Raw genomic sequence first — 22,112 nt, 5'->3', positions numbered from 1 at the left:
TTTGGAGGACAGGTGGCAAAGAGCCTTGGAGGGATACAGCAGTAGTAACTTTGAGGCAACAACCCTCCTGTTCCAGTTAGTAGAAGCCATCAAAGGTCTCATGATGCTATTGCCTCCAGGGAGAAGAAAGTCATACCGCAGGAATTTTAGGAAAGCCACATTTCTCCTTTAAAGCATTTCCGGAGTGTTTTTTCCTTTAATCCACAGTCTCTCCTCTGGCAGCACACTTCTATTCCCACAGAGCATCTTGGTTTTTTCATCTGTAGAAACTTCACAAGTACCATTTTTATTTTCCTTTCTCTCTAGAAATAAAATGAGGGCTATTTTTCTGTTTCCTACTCTGGGGATATTACATTTTTCTGAAAAGCCAAATTATATTTAGAATCTAATTTCAGCTTTCAAATCATCATGTGTTTGCAGATTTGCTTGCCTCCACACCAGTTTTTAAAATACATATCAATGGTAAAGTATTCTGTTGATTAATAACCACACCTGACATCTGAAAGTTAAAAAAAATACCAAGTTATCCTATAAAATGACCAAAGAGGTTCTATTCTTGACCCTTTGGGGTTCTATTTCTTATTTCCTTGTAGCTTGACAGATTTAGGGGTCGTCCCCCCCTTGACTTACTTAAATTTTGAGTACAGACCAGGCTCTGGAAATTTCTCCAACAATGTACTTTAACTTTCTAAAACAAATTTTAATGAAACAGTCACTAGTGAGACAGGAAATTGACTTATTTCACTCAAATAAATATATTTTAAGAAACTTGAAATAAATAATTGAAGAACACTAGAGATCAAAAAAGGGGCACTTTCCTACTCTTTTAGTATAATTGAGACTTGCTTCTAGATTTGGGCACAGCCTGGCACTTCCAGAGCTTGGCTCCCCAGCCAGGGATAGCTCTGTCAATGTCTCCTTTCGAGCTATGGGCATGGAATAAAAAGGAAGCTCCTACACTGAAAAGGAAAGTTGATCTGCTCTGAGTTACAGTTGCTCTTACTTCCCCCTTCAGTACCCAGAGAGATTTGGAAACCCAGAGAGAAGGTGACGGTGGCTTTTGCCGCAGAAACGAGGTTCACGGAGGGAGCAGGACTAGCTACCGAATTTCTTTACACATGTACTTCTTTGTGAGCAATGTTTTGTAGCCTTCAAGAGCTCTCACCTCCAACTCTAGGAAGAAGGGAAGGGGTATTTATTCACTAGCATTAGATTGTGACCTGAGTTATACATACAGTTATTGACAATTTGGAATGTGAAGCCCCAGTTAGGAAGAATATAATAGGGGAAATGTAATCCTGAAAGCATCAAAGGGAAAGAGAAAGGTATCATTCATTATAAGATAGTCCGTCGTCTTGTGTGAGAGTAACTACAAAAGGCAGGTGCTGAGAACTTCCAGATTCATGAACTTGTGTTTCTATAAAATAACAAGACTTTGCTGAACTTTATAAAGTGAACTTGAGTACAAGTATCAGATAACTCAGAAATTTTATGCCAAAACATTACCTTTGTCACTCAGTTTGCAGAAAGATTTGGTCTTGTTGCTATCTTGAAATTGTGAGGCCCATCCACTTTGCGCTCAGCAGCTCATCCTGCACCATTCACAGCCTTGACCTAATCCCCTCCTGAGAAGGCCTGGATAGAAGAGAGAAAGAAATGTTAACATGAGTAGTAGCAGGCAAGCTGTTGCCTTAATCAAGCTCAGATAGTGCTGAAAACCTTGCAGAATGTTTTCTAAATCCCAGGCAGTACAGTGAGGCTCTGGTAGCCATAGTTAGAATACAGCACGGGTCATTAGTGTTCTCTTCTAGAAATGTAAATGTGAAATGTGGTGTTGAGATACATCTGATAAAGTGTATTTCGTGTCTTTTTATTTCTACATTATTCAGTTGTGGAAATGAAATTTCTGACACTGGTCACAGGAGGTTGCAAACTAATGTATGAGGAACAACTGGTGAGAAATTTGCTTTCAGAATGAGTACACACATAAACGTGGAAATGTTTTTAAATATCCATCACCGTTTCTTGTCTTTATGGCCATGTGGAGCCAAACAGAAGACTGGGCAGAAGAAGACATTTTTCCTCATTTAATCCCGTCAACAACCTGTAACTTTTACAGATAATGATCTTGAGACATAAGAGGTTACGTAGTGCGTAAGGGTTTAAGTCCCCAGTCGCTCTCGTGTTTAAAAAACATGTGTAACCCTAGAAACAATAAATATGAAGTAGGAATATAGGTATGGACCTTCTTTAGGAATCTGCCTGCAAATTAACCCAAATATCTAGACACTCTCATCCTTTTGCATGATTTAACATATTTAAAGTAAATTAAATGCCCTTCCAGAGTCACTGCTTGGGCCTGATAAGCAGGAGCTGTTCATTGTTGACTAGAAATGAGGCACTACACATCATTTGACTAGGTTCAAAATAAAGTTTTTCATTTTAAAAGTAGATCCTATAAAGAAGATTTTTAAAGACTTTTTTTGCTAAAATAGATGACTTTTCTGTTTATTCACACAGGATGAATTCTTAAACAAGACATGGGTCAATATAAAACAGTGATTTAGTTTTTTACATAGAGTTAATATGCTAACCTCACATGTTTGAATGAAATTTAACCTAATAATTTTGGCTCTCTCTATATATTTTTTAATTTTGCTGGATATAGAATTTAATTTTTTTAATTTTATTTTTGTTTAAAATATTACAGATGTCCCTTTTTCTCCCCAATAACCCATTCCACCCCACCCAGTCCCCCTCCCCAGTCCCTCTCCCCACCATTGTCCGTGTCCTTGAGTTGTGCATATGTCCATATAAATTCTTTGGTTACTCTCTCCCCCTCCACCCGCTCGCCCTCCTCCATCCCTCTGACATTCGTCAGTCTCATCTATGCTTCCATGTCATTGAATCTATTCTGTTCATCTGTTTATTAAGTTCTTTAAATTCCACATATAAGCGAGATCATGTGATGTTTGTCTTTCTCTGCCTGGCTTATTTCACTCAGCATAATTTTCTCCAGGTCCATCCATACTGTCCCCAAGGGTACAAGGTCCTTCTTTACAGCTGTGTAGTATTCCATGGTGTGAATGTCCCACAGCTTTTTTATCCACTCAGCTACTGATGGGCACTGGGGCTGTTTCCAGATCTTAGCTATTGTAAACTGTGCTGCTATGAACATCGGGGTGCATATATTCTTTCCGATTAGTGTTTCAGGATTCTTAGGGTACATTCCTAGGAGTGGAATTGGCTATATATTAACATTAAATACATTGGTTAAAATAATTGCCAAATATTACACTTTTCCTCTAGCTGTTAGAAGAGTTGCTCTCTAAGACCCAACAGTCAGAAATTTTGTTGTCTAAGTACTTCAACTTTATGGGTTGTGAACTTCAGTTGCAGGTATATGGAAGGTTCTTAATAAATTGTTGCTGAATTTAATTGAATTAATTTCTTTAATAGTACAAAATGGTGATTGGTTTACTCAGATATTAATAAAATATTTATGAACCAACAAAGGGAATTATAGGCTGTAAATTTTAAAATATGATCATTTTGGTACAAGCATAAAATCTCAATATAGTATTTATATAATTTTGCTCGCATAGAAAGTATGCAACTTCTCTGGAAGTTCCTGGAATATTTCTAGAGCTGCTTTCAGTATTGGTCACTTTCTCCCCTTTGCTTTCCTGTTTATTGATATGTGTTCTGTCTCCTTGCAGTTCAACAACATGTTGCTGTACTGTGTGCCAAAATTCAGTTTGGTGGGCTCTAAGTTCACAGTTCGAACCAGGGTTGGCATCGATGGGATGCAAATTGTAGAGACTCACAATGAGGAATATCCACACACTTTCCAGGTATCTGGGAAAGAGAGAACACTGGAATTGCAAGCCAGGTAAGAGAACCATTCCTATCACACAGCTGCCTTCCCTTTTGATTCCTCCATAATGCCTCGGATAGGCGTTTTCAGAAAGTAAACATTCAATAAATTGCATTTACTCTTTAGATTTACGTGGTGCTCAGAGAATGAAGTTGTTGCATTTAAGCCAAAGTTTTGCGTCTTGTAGGAAAAGGTTCTCCCCTAACCCTTTTTTCTCCATTCTTCCTTTGGTCCACAAATGTTTATTGTTGTCCCACACTAAATGTTGAAGTTTAACTCAGTCCTTCAGAGGCTCTGCATTCACGGGACTCATTAGCACTTTGATGGAGAGAACGTTCTGAAGAGGCAGGGTGGAAAAGGCGATGATTCTCTTGCCACAGCAGGAGGATGCATGAAGGAGGACATTTGGGGATGTAGTGGCCTCTGGTGACCAGGACTTCTGAAGGGATGGTTCTTCTTATGTGCTTTACTGAGTGGGAAAGAAAGGGCTGGAGTTCCAGCATTCATCCCCCTAGCATTACCATACTTGGAAAGAAAAAAACATAAAAAGCACCACAGTAGATTACAGTTACCTAATGCATGAGCCACTGCAGGACAGAGTGCTGTGAGGTTTTAAATACCTGTTTTAGAGGACTGTTATCCATTCATCCTATAAAGGCCTGGTATGGTGAAAACTAGGAGACTCCAGAAAGTCACAGATCGGAGGGTTGCGTACCAGTCCCAGCAGTGATGGTCTGATAACCCAGAATCCGTGGAGAGTCGAAAGCCCTTCTGTTCCTTTGCCCCAGTGGCATGTGGTTCTGGCTGCACAGGTGAATTCATCCTGGATATTTGTACTTAGTAACCACAGAAGAGCTTAAACTTCAGACTTTCAAAAAGGAATACATCATTTTAGCAGGAATTTGTGCCCTGGAAGTCAGGGAACTGATGAAATTACAGTTGTGGAAGAGGTGGCAGGCTGCCTGGGGACTGATCGAAGGATTCGAAGGTGGCATTGCAAGCATGAGTTAAAGTGGTGGAGGACTTGGTTTTGAATGTCATGGTTTTTCTGCCTTATTGTGATGGGGTTGGAGCCCCAGCTGTCAACCCAAGGGTAGAATGTATGATGTTGACTCCCTGAGTGATTGGGCCTGGCAACAAGGAGGACCCCCTATAGTTCTGATCATTAGAGAAGTTTTCATTGCAGAAGAATGAAGGGGCTGCTGGCTCTGAAATATCAGCACCCTTCCAAATCTGCAAACCCGGAGGTGCGTCTGAACAGCAGAAGATTACCAAGGCTTCTTAGTTTGAAAGGGGACTCTAGCCTTCTTTTAGCAACTTGGGCTGTTTTCTCTTTAGGATGGGCTGGGTCATGAGGAATTTTCTTAAGTACAAGTAGTCATCACTTTGTAGAGTTCCAATAAGCAGTATTGGATACCTTCCAATTAGTATTAAAACATGGTCATTTTCCTTACATTTTTTTATTCCCCTAATATCATTGCTTTAGTTATATTTATGATTATACGGTAAATTGAAGGTCAACATTAAGTGATTACTTGTCATCTAGTCTATAATGACTCTCAAGAATGGAAACAAACATTGAAGGTCCCAGAAAATCAGAATGTTAGTGGGATCACAAGGAACCCTAAATTGGGTATATATTTGGAGATATTTCAAGAGAATTCGCTTTGAAGCCACCTGAGGAAAAAAGGGCTCTGCTTTTCTTGCTAAATGAGTCGACCTCAAGCCTAACCTCTTGTACTCTGTGCACTCTTCCATATTCAAAGGAATATAAAGTATTCCTAGTTTTTGTAGTTTTTATTTAATGGTTTTTGGTTGCTAAATGGATATAAAAATACAGTGATAAGTAAACTAAACAAAGGAGTGAAGACCTGTCAAGTTTCTTTGCATTTTAAAAGCTACAAGCAACTAGCATTCAACGATGCTTTCGGGGCAGTAGAGCTGATTTTGTGGGGGCAGGGCACAGCAATAGGGAGAAATCTCTTTTGAGGAGAGAGATTGAAGGCCCCCCCCCCCCGAGGATCACCAGATGAACAATAAGTAGAATCTTTCATTTGATGGGTACAGATTCCAGCAGCATTCCTGGTACATTGTAAATTTACTGGGTAATAATAAATTTACTGAAAGAATGGACATTATCACATAATAAATTTACTGGAAGGATGGACAGTGTCACAGGAGCAAACCTCCTGCCAGACTCATACATAAGTGATCCCTGTGGGACCAAGGTATGTGCATTCAGGAGAAACTCAGACTTAGCCCTAGCCTACCGGACACATTCAAACAGAACCCACTCTTTGACGGTCTTCAAAATCCCTCAATTTAGAGATCTTAGTCCAGAGTCAACTAAAGGGGATTATTCTAGGATAGTATATAACAACAACCAGATCTGTAAGGTACCTGTAAAGGAGATGATATTAAGAAAATTTGCCTCAACAGGAAAACAGGGGACTTCAGTCAAGGAAATTTTTCCCCCCACAAAAAATTATTAAATGCTGGGGTCCATTAATTTGTGAAACCTCCTTCCTACAGGCATTTAAAATGTTTGTTTTGCTTTATCCATAATCGGTTAGGTATGGTATTACCTAAAGCCTTCTAGCAAAATAAAATTAAATGTTCATCAAAGGAAATATTAAACAGCTCCTTTCTAAGGCCTTACAAAGATATCTTAGATTCTTGAGGCTAATTATCATCTTTCTTAAGATGGGCTGTGGCTCGTAGCCTTTAAACACCCTGCCTGCTTTTTATAAAGGTGAATTGAAGACTAGTTGTATATCCAGTATAATGCTAGATCTACGGAGTTGCCTGATGTCTATAACTAGATGATGGTAGTTAAACTGAATGTCAGGGCAGTCTATTATAAAAGCTAAACTTATCTCTCCCCATCAAAAATTACGTGTACTAAAGTAAATGGATGGTCTAAAACTCTGTTCAAGAATTTATTTGTTCAATTGCCAGAGAGTCTGTTTAATTTTGATTGTAACTCCCTCTTGGACATCCTCGAGTTTTCTAGAAAGTTGGAACAACATTAAAACATAGTTTTATTCACCAGGTGTAACTCATTAATGGTCTCTGCATTCAGTTTAATTTTGTTTTGTTTTAGTTCTGAACAAGACAAAGAAGAATGGATCAAGGTAAACCTTATTTCTATTTTTATTTTTTGTTTTTTGGTAACCTCTGTGTGTGTACACAAGCGTGCAGATATTGTTGCATTGTGCACATGTAGTCATTAGATCAGGGTCGTTTAATTTGTAAATGGATTCCCATCATAGACATTTGTTTAATAAAGTATTTTCATGAATTTGCATTTGATACTTTAATGTGTGCTTTGAATTTTGTTTGTATTTTAGGCCCTTCAAGAGACTATCGATGCTTTCCATCAGAGGCATGAAACCTTCAGAAATGCAATTGCAAAGGATAATGACATTCAGTCAGAGGTTTCTGTGAGTTGAATCGAATTCCTAACTTTAAGCTCTTTGCTCTTTGCAGTTACAAAAGATCTGTCATTTTGTTCTCCTGCCTTTTCCCTTCTCAATGCCCAAACTGTCTATTTAGACAGAATCTCATTCCTTAGATAAATATAATAATGAGTGCCTTTTTAATACTGCTTAGACTTCTTTGAACCTTTTATCTCTTTACCAGAACATGGTACAAACAGTGTTGTTAAAGTGCTAGGGAGGGAAGGAGGGAGGAAAGGAGGGAGGGAGGTAATCCCAGTGTTTTCTATTAAAATTGAATCTCTCTTTCCTTTTCAGAATGCCGAGCTAGGGAAAAGAGCCCCAAGATGGATCCGAGATAATGAAGTAACGATGTGTATGCAATGCAAAGAGCCTTTCAATGCACTGACAAGGAGAAGGCATCACTGTCGAGCATGTGGACATGTAAGTGAGATTTTTTTCATCATGAAGATTCCCAGTAACTATAGGTATTGTGAAATCGTCAACTCGGAAAAGACCCCAAAACTCACTCAGTAAAGCACTTCATTGATAAACTAATTTTCGTGACAAGCATGCACAAAGCACAGTGCTGGGTCCTGGAGTAAAAATAGTAAGCAAAATGATGCCCGACTTCGCACAGGTTACATCCTATTGAGAAAATAGAGCAGTCAGGTAAATGGACAAGCAAGTGTTTCAAATGACTATAAATGCAATAAGGAGGCAATCAGGAAGTTTACAATGGAGAATAATGGTAAGGAAGGGGGGTTTGGATCCACTTTTGGTTAGAAAAATGAAGACCTATCTGAGGGGTTGATACTTAAGCTGATGCCTAAAGGTGAGGCAGAGCTAACCGCAAGAAGGGAGGCGAGATGTGCGTTCGGGCAGTGAGAGTCTGTGTGTCATAGCCCTGAGGTAGGCAAGAGCTTGGTCTTTTCTTGAGACTGCCAGAGGGCATGTGCTGCAGCATGGTGAGTCGAGTGTGAAGTGTGGTAGAAGAAATAGTTAGAGAAATAATAACCAAAGGAGTTGACGGCTTTGAGAAAATAGAACGTCTTAGCATAAGTGGAAGTTCAGGCTTTTGATGGGAAGAGAGAAACTTCCCGCTATGGTAAGGGAAAGGAAAAGAGAAAAAGATGGTTGCAGATTGGGTGTGGTTTTGAGTTGGTAGTGGGAAATGAGGGAATTTAAGTCTGATGACATGTAAGCAGAATATCATGTTATCAGCTGACAGTGAAGGGGGAAGGAAGAAAGGCGGGGGGGGGGGGGGGGGGTTGAGAAAGAAGACTAAGCGTGAAATAGTTGTTTCCGGGCAGGGAAAAGCGAACCTGTCAGAGAAACAAAGGTGTTCAAATGTGGATCATGAAAATACTGTGATATGATTTGAAAAGAAGATATTAGTTAATAGGAATTTACAGTACAGACATATCTAATTCTAAATCCTAGAGTAATTTCAGGAGAAAAAAGTAATTTTTATTATGAACTTTACATGCTGTGAACATAAATATTTACATTTCTTAAATACAGTTTGTTGACTGTAAATTGGAAAAAAATATGCTCCTAGAACCAAGAATATAATTTTTTAATGTGGAAGTTTGTTTTTTTAATAACAATTATCTTATAGTAATTAGGAAAAATACTGTTCACTAAGAAATAGTATGTATTTTCATTATAGTCATTTATTCCTTGGCATTCTATAAATGTTTATTGTGTGCTGATAAGCAAAATATACAAGGACAACCTCCTAGAGCTTGCAGTTAGTCAGGGCAGCAAGCATTTATTAAATAATCACACAAGTATATGAGTATAGCTTATAATCAGTATTTGAAAAAGAGTACAGGGAGCTTGAGTGGCACAGTGACAAGAGACATGCTCCAGACTGGAAGTTGGAGGAGTCTTCCTTGAAGAAGTGAAATTCAAGCCAACATCTGAAGGATAAACAGCAGTTAATTCATGAAGCGGAGATGAGGGGGGAGGGAGCATGGCACTTTGGGGCTGGGGAAGCCAGTGTCACTAAAGATACAGAGAGTCAGAGGGGCAGATTATGCAGGACTTTGTAGACCATAGTTAAGAATATATTCCATATCTAACAGCAAAGGGAAGACTGAAGGATTTTAAATATTAGAGAAGAAACATATCAGATTATGATTATTTAAGAGAGCATCCAGGGCCATTTGAGATATGGCTTGGAGGGAAGTAGGAGTGGAGGCCTGGAGGCTAGTAAGATTGCTACAAGGAGCAGTCACAAGGCTCTCATAGTCCAAACCAGGACACTGATAGCTTGGACTTGGGTGATTACAAGAAGATGTAGATAAATGGACAGATTGAAAACTCTGTAGGAGGTAAAATCAGTAGGACTTAGTAATATAATGACTCTGTGGGGTGAGCAGTGGAGAGGTGTCGGGGATGGTCCTGGGTTTATGACCTGTCACGACTGGTTAAATGGCTGTGCTGTCTCCTGCTATAGGGGCATGAGGAAGGGTGGGGTGGGGGGAGGAGAGCTCTAGGGGCAGGGAAGGTCATGAGTTCATTCTGGAAGGATATTGATGAAACAGCCAGAGGAGTGAAAAGTAAAGATCCCGACCAAGCCTCTGAAGACCTCCTGCCTTTAGAGGTCAGAAAGAAAAGGGTGAGCCAGCATAGTCCATCGTCATGAATTACTATGGTAATAATCCCAATGCTCACAGGGATATTCTTAGTGTATAATAATCTGCCTTTTATATAAATCTTTCTTATTACCATTATATATGTTTATGGCTTAAATCTTACTATTGTTTAAATGTGATTATTCACTCCTCATTACCTTTTCTAATTTAAGGTGGTTTGTTGGAAGTGTTCTGATTACAAAGCTCAACTGGAGTATGATGGTGGTAAACTGAGCAAAGTTTGTAAAGACTGTTACCAAATAATAAGTGGATTTGCAGAGAGTGAAGAAAAGAAAAGAAAAGGAATTTTAGAGGTATGAAATAGTAAATGTTGGATGTCTTTTAGACTTTCATATGAGGAACATAGAGTTGTCTTTTAACCCTGAAGAAGGCAACACGTTTTGTTATTTCTCTTAGTATTTAACAGTTTGGAGAATGATGAGCGCGTCATACTTTTGTTCTGTGTTGCTGAATTTTGGGGTCACATTCAGTTGTACAGAAAGAAGAGGGCAGTGTTCTGCATTTGAGAGTGAATATATTGATTTTGTGAAGGTAGCTATAGTCAAATATTAGAGTATTGTTACCTTTTCCAATGCCCCAATTACTATAATGTATTTTTTATAAGTTTATTGATTTTTTTTATAGAGAGGGTAAGGGGGGGGAGAGAGAGAAACACTGATGTGAGAGAGAAACATCAGTTGCCTCCTGTACGCATCCCAAGCGGGGATCCAACCTGCAACCTTTCAGTGTATGGTATGAGGCACCAACCAACTGAGCAACACTGGCCAGGGCACTATAGTGTATTTTTTAATAGGAAAGCTTTTCTCTACGTTTCATCATATTGACTTTGAAAAAACACTGCATGAAATTATTAAATTTTAATAGCCAGTGACAATAATCCCATAACTGCATTGAAATATTGTTGAAATGTCTCACAAGTGAATTTGACTCATGCTTTAGGATATAGTCAGCCCCCCAAGCCTGGGAACTATAATGCTACTTGTATCTGAAATGAGTGTCACACCCAAAGATATAATAAGGCCTTTGTGGCAGAAAGTTCAAGATAGCCTGGAAAGTCTGTAAAGAATAGGCTCAAGATTAAAATTGTATTATCTAAAGTCATAGACATACTTGGTATATTAAGGGTTTGTATGGTTTATTAAGAATCATTTATTGAGCACTTACACTGTATAAGTATACAAAGGTCCTTGTGGGTAACTGGCAAAGGATCATGAACTTCAAGGTTCATTTAAGGTTAAAGTGTAGGTCTGTACACTAAAAATATAACTCTGAATTCCAGGGTAGAGATGTCACTTGAATGGCAGACCAGAATGGGGCTTTCTCAGGCAGGGTGGGTGGAGAGAGATGCTTCATTGGCTCCCAAGATCACAGGCTCAGTTCTTAACAACAGCATCTGATGTGACCGTATTAATATGATAACTTGGCCCTGCTGGGCCTGGCTCAGCGGTTGAGCGTCGACCTAGGATCCAGGTGATCAGGGTTTGATTCCCGGTCAGGGCACATGCCCGGGTTGTGGGCTCGATCAATGACTCTCTCATCATTGATGTTTCTATCTCTCTCTCTCCCTCTCCTTTCCTCTCTTGGAAATCAATAAAGATATATTAAAATATATATATATATATATATGATAACTTGTTTTAAGGGGTGAGTTTCAGGCTTTATCTATGAAATAAAAGCCTCCAGGTAATTTTCTAGAAAAACCTATATTGGGGGGCAGAGGGATCAGTTACTTAACTAGGTTAACACATATGCACACACACATACATGCAGTATTTGAAACTCACTTCGTGCCAACTAGTGTTATATGCATTAGACCAAGGGTCTCAATCAACTTTTTCTGTTAAGGGCCAGAGAAAAACTATTTTAGTTTTTGCAGGCCAAGAAGGAAAACTGAGAATATTACTTCTCTAACGAGGAAAAAAAGTGTTCACAAATTTATATAGACAAAATTTATAATAATTTAGTATAGCTTTCTCTAATATGGTAATAAGAAGAATGGAATTCTTTAGAGGAGGAAGAGAAGGTAACATTTCCCTTAATTGGAGTCAAAAGTTAGTGTTTCCTATTTTCAAATTGATCTCAAATGACTATCTGTAAACACTTTTCTTAGCTCCCAGGTAGTTACAAGAACAGGTGATGAACTGGTAGGCCATAGTTTGCCAGTCAGTGCTTCTTAGACTATCTGTGATGAAGGGTCAGTTTTATTTCTAATACACGATCATGAGCTTGAGTGTCATCACAAAGTCAAATTGCTGCAAAAATTTCTCATTGTTGACTCTTACTTTCTTTGCTTTTCTTGAACCAGTTACAAAACAGTTTGCGAACCAGCACTGTTGAATGGGAGACACTGAATAGCAGTACCCTAAGGATTTGATGCTTTCCATAATGTGTGTAATAAAAAAACATCTTTTAGTCAAATGATTTTCTTTCCTTTCAGCCAGTGACTTATATATTTGCAGGGAAAGCAGAAAACTGTAAATGGCTCTACAGTGAATGCAGTTTTTAAAAACTTGAATTATCTCAGGTTCCAGGACAAAGATTGCTGGCCAGGGTTTGTCTTTTTGTTACTGCATTTGTACATAGTTGAAGTTGGTATGCATTGTGGTTAAAGTTTAGGCTCTGGATCCAGACTCAAATCCCAGTATGCCAATTCCTACATGTATGATCTTGGGAAAGCTATTTCATCTCTGAACCTCATAGATAATGAAAGTTGTGCCTTCTTGGTGTTGGTGTGAGGATTATAATAATGAAATGATACATTTCTTACTGAGCTAAGAAAAGTGTCTGCATAGTAAGCAGTTAATAAATGTTTAACTCCATTTAGATCAATGTCTGGTAATACAGAGAGTTAAAATTGACTTAGATATTTTCCCATGCTAGTAATCTAGATGAATATTTAAATAATTGAAGATGAACTTTTTGGATGGTCTCAGGAGACATTTTATATAAACACACTGTATTTAATGAATGTTGCCTTAAGTTGAATTACTTCTCCAAATGGTCCATTTTGTGTTCATTCTCACACTCTCACTCTCTCTTTCTATTATATTTTTCTAGATTGAATCAGCAGAAGTATCTGGAAACAGCATTGTATGCAGCTTTCTTCAGTATATGGAAAAGTCAAAACCTTGGCAGAAAGCTTGGTGTGTGATCCCCAAACAAGACCCTCTTGTGCTGTACATGTACGGTGCCCCCCAGGTATTTAAACTGCATCTGTCTGAAGGGACAGAAATCATGGGGACAGAGGGAGGCGAGTGGATGGTGAACTCAAAATTCTTCCATGTGCACACCTCTATAGAACAAGAGAGCTCAGTAACATTGTTTCATTACAATTGCAAAAATAATAACTAAAATTCAAGGTTACCAATAATTTCTTCACCCCATGGATCATTTCTCCCCTTTTCTCATTCCTGTTGCATGGGTGTGAGAAAAAGGTGAGTTGAATTAGAAAAGTGCATCAGGAGAAAGGGGTGAAGCAGATGGAAAAGGAGCCTTTTTTAATAAGTCCCTCAACCTTGAATGGAGGAATACCTGAAAGAAAGAAATTGAGAGGAAGGAGAGTTTAAATCAACCTTAGGTTAACATTATACAGTAACAGTTGTTTGAGAACCATCTGTGCATGGATCTCAGATAAATCTGTGAGAACAACAGACATGCAGGTTTAACTTTTAACCAGAGCAGCTCCAGGCACTATGGATTGTATAATGCTTGAAAAACAAGTAGCACTTAAACCAATTATGCATTCACCTGGAAAGACATAAACATTTAAATGTACCTGTTGCATTTTAGCCTATACCTGCATTAAGGGCTAGTAAAACTTTTTTTAGAAATAGACTTAAAATGCCAAGGTATATATTTTATTCTATTTTGTGGTTTTTTTCCTGTCCATAAATACGTTGATGCATGAATGAATGAAACACCAGCTAAAACTGTGCTTGTTAATGAAAGAACCATTAACATTTGCTGGTTTTATAAAATAAGATGGCTATTCTTTTCTTCCCTTGTTCACTGAATGAAGAGCTGAGTAGGCTCCCTCAAAGAAGAGGGATTGGGTCAATGAATCCTAGCTAATTTTAGGTGTCAGCTCTCATTCATTCATTCATTCAGTCAGTGATATTAGTGGCCTCATGGACAGGTGCTGTGCTATTCCCAGATCACCGTCTTTCTCCATGGAGAGCTCACGGTGCAAGTCTGTGTGGAACGATGGTAGGAAAAGAGGTTCAGTAGGAGCCGGATCACAAAGGGTCACGTATAGCATGCTAACACATCTCACGCTCTTTATGTACTATGTTTCTTCTTTAGGATGTCAGAGCCCAGGCCACCATTCCACTCCTGGGCTATATCGTGGACGACATGCCGAGGAGTGCGGACCTGCCACACAGTTTCAAACTGACCCAGTCCAAGTCTGTGCACAGCTTTGCTGCGGACAGTGAGGAACTGAAACAGAAGTGGCTGAAAATCATCCTCCTAGCTGTCACAGGTGAGACACTAGAGGGTCCTAACCAGCACTCAGCTACCTTGGACTGTCATCCTGAACCTAAATAAAAATCAGAATGCTGAACTCCAGGACCAGCCACAGCGCGGGGGTCTCAAGATTCACGGCTCAAGACATTCCCAGCTCTTCTTATTCATCTCTTAGCACTTTATGTTGAAAAGTATAGGCTCATAAATGTACCTGGTAGGGGACTATTTTCCTATGTTTGTGGACTCTTGGTGAAGTTACTGTGCAGAGCCATTCTACCGATAAAAGTTGGAAATAATGTGAAAAATTGAGCATTTTTAAATGAGCTATTCCTTGAATATGTACTTTTGTCTTGGAGAAAATGGTTATCAATTAATTATATCACTATCAGGTTAGAATAGACCACTTTCACTTAAATGTTTTAATGTATTCTCTTTCACTTGTAGGACTTGTAACAGTTTGAAAGATATACCTCCATGTTGCCAAAATAGTTCCATGGTTAAAAAAAAAATTACAAGGACGACAGTTTAGGCTATTGTATTAACTTATTTAATTTAGTTTATGAAGCTCATGCTGCATAAATAACGTATGTCCTTTTAAAACAAAAGAGAATGGACATATTGTTGGTGTTCAAACTTTCAACTTATTAATGAAAGATAATACTTGTTTTTGTAGAAATACTCCTAAAAATGAAATATGTTAAGTATATAGGAATTATGTATATATAGTATTAAATATAAATATATATCTATATACTCTACATGCCTTTCTCTTCAGCTTTAGGTTCATATTTGTCTCTAATTTATTTTTAAACTATAAAGCATGTTTTATCTTGGAATTGGACAGTGTTCTAAACTTAAATGTTTTTGGTGATTTATGTTTAACTGATTGACATCTAAGGGTATTGATATTTTTATAATAAGAAAAAGCTGTAATTTATGTGGCATGGGATATATTAGTGAATTCCAACCGTATTTTTAAAGTACTATTTTTTTTTTGTTCTGTGCCTATTTAAAACAGTGCCTCTCTTTGAAGGTGCTAATAATTTCTATTTAAATCTAAGGTGAGGGTTTCACTAATGCTCCAGTCTTGCTTATTCTGATATAAAGTGCATTTTGGTCACCGAGATGGTCAAAGTTATACAGGTTGTTTTTCCTTTTACGATCTTCTGATTGTTACAGCAGTTAATATCAGCACGTACAAAAATTTCCACAAGAACCTGAATTGTACAAGATACCTGACCTTATACCCAACTGGGACATCAGGAAACTGCATTTACTGCACTGTTTTTCTTTTCCATCAGACTGTTATGCATGGTTAAATGAGGACCATATATAATTAATACTTAAGATAACTTTGTGGGCCTGTTCCTTTGTCAGATATGAAACAAAAGTCACGTGATAACCTATGTCGGAGAGGGCTGGATAGATATTAAAGGAAGTTTATGCTCAACTTTTTAAACCTCCCCACTAAAGAAGAGGGGGGCACAATACTGAAAAACAATGTTTTAATGGTAGGTTTTGGGGAGGTACAAGATCATTGACAAGAGTCTGAGCATTCTTTTCTCATTTATCCTTTTGGGGAATCTTAATAGACAAAATATAACTCCTTGTGACAAAGGCTTCTCTCCCTTATATTGTAATTATGATTAAAATATCACATTAAGTTGGCTAATTAACTTAATTATTTTCTCAAATTAAATCTGGGTTGTTCTTCTCATTTACCCTGTTATGCCCCCAAATGTCGTCACTTTTAATGCATCGTCTAGAAATCCACAGAATGACCTCACTATCCTCTGCCCTTGGGGATTACACCCTAAATGTGAATAGATTCACTCAGAATTCGAGATTCTCACTCATCTATTTAGGCCCTCTTAAGAAAATTTGAAATAGCTCCTATTTTTCTGCAAAGGAGCAGATAAACTACTTATGGCTGACATGATCTGGTTGCCTTCCTGCATAAAAGGAATACCAGCCATGATCATTTACATTAAACCAAATACTTGGAGCCAAAAAGAGATAAAGGTAACTTCTTCCTATTAAATCAGGGACAGACTAAGAAATATTTTACATTGCTTCTCTTTTCTAGTTGCCGAGCGTGTGTGTGTGTGTGTGTGTGTGTGTGTGTGTGTGTGTGTGTGTGTACAACATGTGTGTTCATGGGTGGTTATTGAGGTTAAACTAAAGCTATAGATGATACGTTGGTTTTCTTAATCTGAAGAAGAGAGAAGCAATAAAAATGTAGAATGATTATCAGGGAAAGGTGACTTTTGTAAATGTGGATAGAACAATGGAAATGGAAGGACCAATCAGAAGATTTATGGGGGCAGATTATTTTTGAAAACTGTTTTGACCAGCAAGAAGACCATACTTTCCCTTTCAGTGAGTTCTTCTCCTGGAGTGGAAGTAACATACACAAGTTTTGGCTCAATAAATATCCATGTTATTTAATTGAGATGATTGAAAGAATACTCATGAAGGGAATATTTATTATCATCCTCTTAATACTATCTTTAATTTGATCAAAAAAATGAGAAATCTTATTTTAAGAAGAGAACTTCTGATTCTCGTCACCGTCTTCACATCCCACCCCATGTCCTTTAGCCAAGCAACAAAGCAGCCCCACCTGTTTTTTGTTTTCTGTTTTAAATTAAAGACTCACTAATGCTTTTACTTGGAGAAAGGCTGAGGAATATGCTTAGTCAGCTATTTAGCAAAGACTCAACTAAACCAAAAGACCTCACAGTATGACTAGTTACAAGAATAATCTACATCTTTTGCTTTCTGAGGCACCTGAGCAGCCGTGACAGATTGGAACCTAAGAAAGTAATTGGTTGCTTTCCTATTAAACCCGACATTCCATATGGGTCTTACAATTTATTTTCTCTAATTAGGTGCTTTCCAAGTCATCTTTTCTTTAAAGTGCCCTCCTCCAAACTGAAAAATTTACTACTTTGCTAAAAACTGCTCTTCATTATAAAACATTCCATTTTTTTTTTTTAAACTTAAATTTTGCTTTATTGAAAGTCTACCATTTGGGGTATTAAGTATAAAATATAGTGCAGACTGATCTCCAGGTTTTCAGTGGGACTCAATAATGACAAATGCCACCAGCCACTTTTGTAATAATGGCATCTACAATGCTATCATGTATGCAAGCAATAAAACTCTTCAGGGTATGTTTTTATACTGAAATTTTAGCATGAATGCCCCTAGCCACATACATAGAGAATTAACTGCTAGAAGTGATGATGTAACTCATTGCTCAGTATCAGGAAGAGAAAGTGATGTGTGGGGGGGAGGGACATTATTCCTTGGATTCAAAGAACTATCAGAACCATTTTGCTTTTGCAAAGGGTATGGATGGTGAAACAATTAAAGCACATCTGCGCTACTTTATCAAGCAACATTCATTTTTCATGAAGTTTAATAACATACAGGTTGGTATACTTACCTTCACTGGGTGACCTACCCCCATTTTTAAAAACACTCCAATTTTTAAAAATTACCAAACTTTTTTTAAGAACTAGCCTTTTAAATGTACCCTGTCCCCATCTGTAGATAAACATTGGATTTTTTTTTTTTTTTTTTAAGAATACTTGCTGTAGTCCTAAATATATAAAAATAAGTACAAACTTCATAGTACTGCAGGGTTGTTAAGGATTCATCGATGCCTTCTAAAAACCTTACGTCAAAAATACTTCCGCGAGCTCACGAGTACGCTTTACTTCTTGTCTACTTTGTGGAGCAGGGTGTTTTAGTCCCTTTAAATTTTAGATATTATTTCTGGTTCTATTCAAAGCCTTAAGTTCTTATTCTGAGCATACTGTCTGTGATAACTCTGATAATGATCTTTCTGGGCTGGATCCATCCTGAGGAAAGGCACCAACGGGAGCAAGCAAACTTCTAGGGAAAAAGGTCTTATTTTTTGCGGTTATCCTTGCTATGGTGCAGAACAGAAGATTAATTAAAATTTCCTACATCACATGATGTTTGTGTTAGCGGGTCTAAGAGTAAGCACATGGTATTTATAAGCTAAAATTAATTCAGAATACAAGAATGTCTTAATGTTTTCGTTCTTAAATTTTGTATTCTTCAAGAATGTATTAATATGAAAACTATGGCTAAACAGTTCTGACTCTTAGGACTGTATTGACATCGTAGTGAACCATGTTATTTCTTTAGTCTTATCCAGTTTTAATTGAATCAAATTTTGCTTTTTATTTTCATATTACTATCTACTAGACTCTCCAGATTTGGAAAATATGGGTATGACACATAAAGACCACTAGATCTACTTTTAAAACCCTTTCTGTGAATTTCTGATTATATGTATATATGTAAAAATACTGTTGATTTCCAATTCTGTTTTTTCATAAGAATGAAATTTTTATACAAACTGTTGTTTTTAGTTTAAATATTTTAACATAAATTATTCACATGGGTTTTTAGTATAATTCATTCTTATTTATGCCCGTGATCATGTCATGAGATGAAAACTTTGCTTTCTTTACTGATACAGTAGGAGGAATAAAATTAGGAACTGAAACAAGCAGTAATGAGCAGAGAGGTGGACAGAAAGAGACTGCTCATCTCCAGATCAGAGCAGTGTGTGTTAAAAGAAAAATACTTACACTGCAGAAGGGATAGAAACTATAAGATATAAATCTACATAATTGCATACTGTTGGGATTTATTGCACCCAGGCCTTTCACCTTGGCCTCTAAATTGTATCATTAGTCTCTTGTCATTACTTTCTTTTTCCTTTAGGCTTTAAAAGAAATAATTTCATTCTATTGTGCCATTTTCGGCACTATTTACTGAAGTAAAATATCCCTCTGAAGTCCATCATGGTCTGTTGCTTTCTGGACTGAACATTTGGCAAAATGTAGTGTCTTTTCTGTGTTTTGAGATGAAATAGCACATGACTTCCGCAAAGATTGTTTTTAACTTGCTGGGGTCACTGAGTTACATAATGGTCATCCCTTTCTAAAATTCATTATAGATTAAATTAGTGAGATTAGGTAGATTTAGTGATAAATTAAATCAAGAAATCTCATTGTAGCATATTTTAATAAGTGAATACCAAATACATAGAGTGATATATATGTAGGTTTGGGGAGAAACATAATATTCTGTAGAGACCATTATAATAGATTGCATTATATATATCACATTATATGGATGTTGGAATGTATCACTTCCGGGGGGAGGGGGGTCTCCCTTCATTAGCAATCATGTCTGTATATAAAACTGTCTTTTGTTTTTATTTTACCAAACTAGCATTTCATTTCGTGAGTGACAGTTGACTGATATTTTTGAAAGTGTTATCTGGGTTTTGAATTGTTGACTGATCAGTTTGAAAAGGTATGTTATCAGAATTTTAGAGTTAACTCAAATGTGAAAAAGTGTACACAAAGGTAATTTTTCTTTTCTAGCTATATGAATGTGAAATACTTGCAGATAGTGTATATATTGTGTAACATATGTATATTTGGTCATAAAGGCAGAGAATCAGAAGCATTGTAAAATTAAGCACTTTAATTCCTATTAAATATTAAACATTTGTATCTTGTAAATAAATACATCCTTAAATGAATTCTAAAGACTTAGATGTTATTTCACCTAGGATTATATATGTTCAGTTCACACATTTGGGTTGGCTCCTCTCCCTCCCCACACCGTCAGATATGCAGCCAGGGGAGTCTGTTAAAACACAAGCCAGATCATGGTGCTTCTCTACCCCAGCCCCTCTAGGGGCTCCCCATTTCACTCGGAATAAAAGCCAGAGTCCTTTGAGTGGCTTCCCAAGGCCCTGTATCCCCCCCCCACTGCCCTGCACCATGTCTCCTTGCCTTTTCCTAACCACGCCAGCTACACCCCAGCCTTATAACACACACCACTGTCACTCTGCTCGCAGCGCTCCTGGCCCAGATACCGGCACGATGAGCGCCTCTGCCAGCTTAAAGCCTGCTCGGATCTCACCAGCGCACTCTCGCTTGAGCGTGCATGGCATCTCGGGTTCCAGCTGCCTCCACTGCCAGCATATCGCTCCCATTCATCCTTAATCTGATTGATTTTTCCCCATAGCACTTGTAATCTTGTAACAAACTAAATAATTAGCTATTTTAATGGTTTTTTTGTTAACCCTCACCCAAGGATATTTTTTTATTGATTTTTAGAGAGAGTGGGAGGGAAGGAGGGAGGGAAGAGAAAGAGAGAGAGAGAGAAATATCAATGTGAGAGAGACACATCAATTGGTTGCCTCCCACACACACACCCCCGACAGGGACGGGGGGAGGGGTCGAACCAGGAATCAAACCCTCAACCCTTTGGTTTGAGGGTCGACACTCTAACCACTGAGCCACATAGGCCAGGGCTTCAGGTTTGGGTTGTGGGTGGTGGTTTTTTTTTTTGTGATCTTCACCCGAGGGTATTTTTTCCATTGCTTTTCAGAGAGAGTGGAGGGGAAGGAGGGGAAGGAGGAGAGAGGGAGAGAAAGAGAAACATCAGTGTGAGAGAGACACATTGGCTGGTTGCCTCCCGCATGCCCCCGACCAGGGGACTGAACTGCAACCCAGCTACCTGCCCTTGTCCAGGAACTGAACCCTCGACCCTTCAGTGTGTGAGCCAATGCTATAGCCACGGAACAACACTGTGCAGGGCTACGTTTGTTTCTATTGTTTGTCCACACCTACTAGAACATAAGCTCCATAAAGGTAAGGATTTTTATCTGTTTTGGTCACTCATGTCCCCAATTCTCAGCATAGTGCTTGGCACATTGTAGGCACTCAGTAAATACTAGCTATAAAAACTAGGTTATATAACAGGAAAAAACCCACAAAACCTTTCTTCCAAAGCATCGAATTGTTATGGGTACAAACTCTTGGAATCGTGGCTGGAAGGAAACGAAAGCAACATTTTATATAACTAAATTGTTTTAATAACAAAGCCAGATTCCTAAGGGTTTAAAAACATAGTCAAGGATTTCAAAATACAATGGTGAAAATCTTAGTCAATCGTTGCATAATGGATTCTTGCTTTTAAAGAAAAATCAATCTCAACCCACTGTCACCACCATCACCACAGCACCTGGACTGTGAGGAAATCAGAGGCAGCCGGTCACTGTTCCAGAAAAAGCCAGAGGCACCGAAACACACATCCTGAGGAAACGGGCTGGCAGAGGGGACCTGGCCCCGGCTCGATAATGGGCCCTTAGTCTGCAGTTTACTCTCTTCTATAGGAAGTGACTCATGCATTGGTTTGGTCCTGAATTTAAGTGAAAACAAAGCCACGTTGTTTCGTCTCAGTAAATGCTCTGCTACAGCATTTTCAGATGATCACTGAAATATATTGTGATCAAACACTGAGCAAAGGCCCAAGTCGCTGGTGCTCAGAGCTGATTGTCTAAGTGAAGTCCAAATCTGTGGGCAAAACTCCGCGATGCTACTTCTTGGGGCTTTGAGTTGACTTCAGGGCTTGGGTTCACCTTCTACCAAAGAGTACAGTTGGGTGGGTCTCTGACAGGGACATAAAATAATTGTAAAAGCCATTTACGAAATTTTAATTCTGCTAAAAGTCATGTTTTAAAATGTATGAGGTATTTTGTTTGTTGGTTTTAATCCAGAGATACAAGGAACTCCTAAATCAGGGAGCTTTTGTCAAATTGAGGAT

At 38.2% G+C, this 22,112-nt stretch overlaps 1 protein-coding gene across 2 annotated transcripts in view; it reads left to right on the top strand.

Annotated features, from left to right (window-relative positions):
- FGD4 (FYVE, RhoGEF and PH domain containing 4) overlaps positions 1–16,109 on the top strand; it is an 83,992-nt gene extending 67,883 nt beyond the window's left edge. Inside the window, exons 11-17 of one of the 2 annotated variants that reach the window (XM_016201444.2) lie at positions 3,720–3,892; positions 6,981–7,011; positions 7,228–7,320; positions 7,633–7,758; positions 10,130–10,270; positions 13,035–13,175; positions 14,280–16,109. In XM_016201444.2, coding sequence (XP_016056930.2) covers positions 3,720–3,892; positions 6,981–7,011; positions 7,228–7,320; positions 7,633–7,758; positions 10,130–10,270; positions 13,035–13,175; positions 14,280–14,522 — 948 coding nt within the window. In that variant the 3' untranslated portion in view covers positions 14,523–16,109. The remainder of the gene's footprint in view (positions 1–3,719; positions 3,893–6,980; positions 7,012–7,227; positions 7,321–7,632; positions 7,759–10,129; positions 10,271–13,034; positions 13,176–14,279) is intronic. The other variant, XM_016201445.2, reaches the window with a different exon arrangement.
- The last annotated feature ends 6,003 nt before the right edge of the window (positions 16,110–22,112 follow it).

Source organism: Miniopterus natalensis, chromosome 2 (assembly GCF_054644295.1).
Source record: "Miniopterus natalensis isolate mMinNat1 chromosome 2, mMinNat1.hap1, whole genome shotgun sequence".
In the NCBI taxonomy this organism is placed as follows: Eukaryota; Metazoa; Chordata; class Mammalia; order Chiroptera; family Miniopteridae; genus Miniopterus; species Miniopterus natalensis.
This window is presented reverse-complemented; position numbering and strand designations above follow the sequence as displayed.